The sequence below is a fragment of the Echiichthys vipera genome (assembly GCF_963691815.1).
Source record: "Echiichthys vipera genome assembly, chromosome: 12".
NCBI classification, from domain to species: domain Eukaryota; kingdom Metazoa; phylum Chordata; class Actinopteri; order Perciformes; family Trachinidae; genus Echiichthys; species Echiichthys vipera.
Window position 1 is genome coordinate 643,740 of NC_139837.1, and position 4,193 is coordinate 647,932.

Consider the following 4,193-nt stretch of genomic DNA (forward strand, 5'->3'; position numbering starts at 1 on the left):
CAGAGAACCCGCTTACATTCACACATTTAGCATCTTGCCTTTTGTTGTGACCTCAGCTAACTGCTCCTGGTTGTGTCGTTGACGTCAGCTCTGTCTCTGTTCCCTCCCAGGTGCCCCGGCGGCAGGCTCGGTGGGCGGGGCCGGTCTGGGCGGGGCGTGTCTGGGCGCGGTGGTCCAGGCGGCCCTTCAGGCTCTGAAGTGCGTGGTGACGTGTCCGATGAGCCGGCAGGAGAAGAGTGGAGGAGCCTGGAACCTGCTGCTGAGATCAGCTGTGAACACGCTGCTGGGACTCTGGGACGCAGGTGACCGCCATCTTTGATCTCACAGAGCTGTCGTTCAGACGCCACCACCATGTTAACGTGTGTGTGTGTGTGTGTGTGTGTGTGTGTGTGTGTGTGTGTGTGTGTGTGTGTGTGTGTGTGTGTGTGTGTGTGTGTGTGTGTGTGTCTCTGTGTGTGTGTGTGTGTGTGTTCAGGTGACTGTGTTGTGGATCAGGTCACTCTGCTCACGGCTCTGACCGTCTTCCTGTTGTCTGCTGGTCCTGACGTCTGCGGCGTGGAGCCGCTGCACACGCTCTGTCTGCAGCGCTTCGCTGCCAGCATGGACGCCAAAGACCCGCTGGTCAGTACCACAGATGCTCGGTGGGCGGCAGTGTACGCAGAACAAAGCCCAAACACAGCATCAGTCAGTGTTTTTGTGTAAACCGTGACATGAAGAAGAACCAGACGTGTGAATGACGTTAACCTTCTCTGCTGCAGGTCGTGAGTCGCTGTTATCAGCTGTTAACGTCCGTGTTCCAGGCTCCGCCCGCCGTGGCCGTCCCGTACATCCGGGCACTTGGACCGCCGCTGGTTCGATTCCTCCAGGTACTGAGCTGGACTCTTGTTTGTATATCAGTGGAGGTCACACGGTCTCTGCTCTGGGTCGACTTTGAACGGGGTCTCTACCTCAGGTTGGAGTTTCACTGCCGACCTGTGGAGGGTTCGATCTCACACCGCTGTAGGAGACGTTCATCCTGTTCTTATGTCTCTTTTGAACCGTTTGAACCTCTTCACTAACAGCAGCTCAGTAATAAACAGTGAACAGAGCTTTTCACTGGTAAATAATATTTATTCATGACGTCAGCACGGACTGAGATGAAGCTCAGGTGAAAACAAACATGGACACACTTCAGAATAAGAGCCTCGCTCGTTGTTCACTGTGTTAAACATGTGAAGTGACGGAGAAACACTTGATGCAACCGTCCCTTTACTGCGTTGATGTCTGGTGTGTTTCGTCCTCAGACGGTGGAGCGGAGTCGTCCTCAGAGCCCGGAGGAGCTGCTGGGGGTCCTGGAGGCGGTGCGAGCGCTGGAGGCTCTGGTCCAGGCTGCAGACGAGTCTCAGCGTGAGTCCGACACCGAGCTCAAGGCTCCACCTTCTGTCGCTGCGTCACAGAGGAGGAGTCACAGTCGTGCTCTCTCACCCGCAGGTCCTCCGCTGGTGGCCATCCTGTTGCCGCTCCTCATCTCCTTCCTCCTGGATGAAAACGCTCTGGGCTCGGCCCCCGCGGCGTCCCGCTCGCTCCACGAGGCGGCGCTCAAAGACCTGATGCGTCTCGGCCCGCAGCACTCGGCCGTGTTCAGGTAAGAGCGCGCTTCATGACCCGGAATGTTTTTCATCACATCACTGAAACTATCTCCACAAGATCAGGTGTTTCTAACGGCACCAAGTGTCACAAACCAAACTGAACTGCACCAAGATGGCCGCTGCGTTAACGTAACACTCCGATGAGCAGCGGCGACCAATCAGACGTCTGCGTTTCTCTGTGTTAAAAAACTGTAGAAAGACGAACATTTGGGATTTAACCATCCGCTCTACGACCGCCGTGGTCACAGCGAGCTGCTGCGTCACCGTTTATTCATATTTCTGTGACGTTTGTGTGTAGTTCTGTTTGTTGTCACGGTAACAGGAAGAGAGCGACTCGTGTTTTGTTGTGTGTGTAGGGACTCTTCTCGTGTGTGCGTGTGTGTGTGTGTGTAGGGACTCTTCTCGTGCGTGTGTGTGTGTGCGTGTGTGTGCGTGCGTGCGTGCGTGCGTGCGTGCGTGCGTGCGTGCGTGCGTGCGTGCGTGCGTGCGTGCGTGCGTGCGTGCGTGTGTGTGTGTGTGTGTGTAGGGACTCTTCTCATGCTGCTGCAGAGGTTTACTGTTATTTTCAGCAGCATTAGTGGTTAAAAAAGACCTTTGAATGCCTTCACCGTGCTGCCCCGAGCTAACCACTGTTAGCCACGTCCGGCTGTTAGCATCTCTCCTGATTTCTACCTTAATAAAAACTGTCTCCATGGTTACTGAGGATTAAAGTGCAGACAAAGACCCTGGAGGAGGATTTTACGCTGGACATCTTGGAGCTAAAGCAGCAGCTCAAACAAACACAGTTTCCATATGAATCATATTTAATACTATATAAATGTATAAATATATTTATATCACGTTTAATAAGTTTGTTCTTTTCCAGGTCGCTCATCGCGTCGTCTCCTCACCTCAAGTCTCGTCTTGAAGCCGCCGTCAAAGGAAACCAGGAGAGTCTGAGCGCCAAGGCGAGCAGCAGCAACCCGGCCGCCAAGTCCTCCCCGAGCATCACGCTCAAGACCAACTTCCTGTGAGACGCCACTGCGCCGCAGCACACCACCATGCCCCCGCGCCGCAGCACGAACCCGCACCACCGCAGCACGCAGGTTCTCTGTCCATTCGCCTCGCGGTCACGAACACACCGCGCTGCGTTCGCTGCCCTCTCTGAGAATCGGTGACATGAAGGATGAAATTCAACACGGCGCCGTTCTTCACAATAAAAGCCCCCGTTATTGTGTTATTCTAAAGCTTTTATTCTGAAAGAGCGGAAAACTGAACACGACTGGAATAAAGAAGGCTTTTATTTTGAAATAATCTCGTTAGTAGGCAAAACAATCACTAACAATAAATGAAGGTCAGGGGTCAAAGGTCGCGCCGACGCCGCGTCTTTCAAGCCTCAAGCGAACGGACAAAAGAACAGACAAAGGAATGAACGAAGAAATGAACGAGCGAACAAAAGAGGGAACGAACGAACGAACGAAGAAACAAACAAACGAGCGAGTGAACGAAAGACCGAGTGCAGGAGCGAACAAAAGAGCGAAACAACGAACGAACGAACGGAGGAATGAACGGAAGAATGGACGAAAGTGAACGAGGGAAGGAACGAGCGAACAGACGGACGCACAAACGAAGGAACGAGCGAGGAACGAACGAACGAAAGAAACAAACGAGCGAGCGACTGAACAGACGGACGGAGCGAAAGAACGAGCGAGCCGTGAAGAGTGTTTTTATTTTTGTAGTAAAAAGAGTCGTAGAGAGTCGGACGGTGGCCTGTGAGGGAAAACTGCGTCATCAGCACTTTAGTTTAACGACGACTGACCCCGCCAAAATAAAACATAAATAATAAATTAATATTCCATTAAATGAACTAAAGATTTAATATTTAATTCACTTCTGTTTATTTTGATTTGTCTTAAATTTATTTCTAATTTTTTTATTTCTGTAAACAACATTTCTTAAAAATGAAAACATTTAAAAAAACATGAAACATAAATAAATAAATGGAATAAATTTAAAAATGAAAGTGAATAAAAGAAGTGAATTAAAATATAAATATATTTCTGTCACATTTTAACTTTTAATTAATGCTCAGATTTATTCATGCATTTAATATTTTATTAATTTAAAGTATTTTCTTCATTTATTCATTTTTCAACAGTTTTTGATGTTTATGTAAAATCCTGTTTACAGCAAAAAAAATGAATGAATTTAAAAATGAGTAAATAAAAAAAGGGAAAATTAAACAGAAAAAGACGTAAAAAGGGAAATAATATAAATAAATCATTTACATTTGATCAGTGATTAATAACCATTAATTTTTAATATTTGTTTCCATTTAATGGCATTTTTATAAATATTTATTTTGTTTACAGCGATAAATAAATAAACACTTCAGTCAAAACAAGTCAATCAATACAAAATAAAAGGGAAAATTAATACAAAGGTAAAAAACCATAAAGAAGCAGATGAACAGACGTTTCAGTTTGTCACGTTTTAAAATATTAAAGTTTTCATCTTAATATTTTTTATTTCTTTTATTTTGGCGGGTTCAGTCCATCATTAATTATCACTTTGAAGAATGTCTTT

At 47.2% G+C, this 4,193-nt stretch overlaps 1 protein-coding gene across 2 annotated transcripts in view; it reads left to right on the forward strand.

Annotated features, from left to right (window-relative positions):
* heatr5a (HEAT repeat containing 5a) overlaps positions 1–3,534 on the forward strand; it is a 26,729-nt gene extending 23,195 nt beyond the window's left edge. For both annotated transcript variants that reach the window (XM_083923798.1, XM_083923799.1), the window contains exons 36-41: positions 111–302; positions 476–621; positions 759–866; positions 1,284–1,386; positions 1,471–1,624; positions 2,494–3,534. In XM_083923798.1, the coding sequence (XP_083779924.1) occupies positions 111–302; positions 476–621; positions 759–866; positions 1,284–1,386; positions 1,471–1,624; positions 2,494–2,641 (851 nt within the window). In that variant the 3' untranslated portion in view covers positions 2,642–3,534. The remainder of the gene's footprint in view (positions 1–110; positions 303–475; positions 622–758; positions 867–1,283; positions 1,387–1,470; positions 1,625–2,493) is intronic.
* The last annotated feature ends 659 nt before the right edge of the window (positions 3,535–4,193 follow it).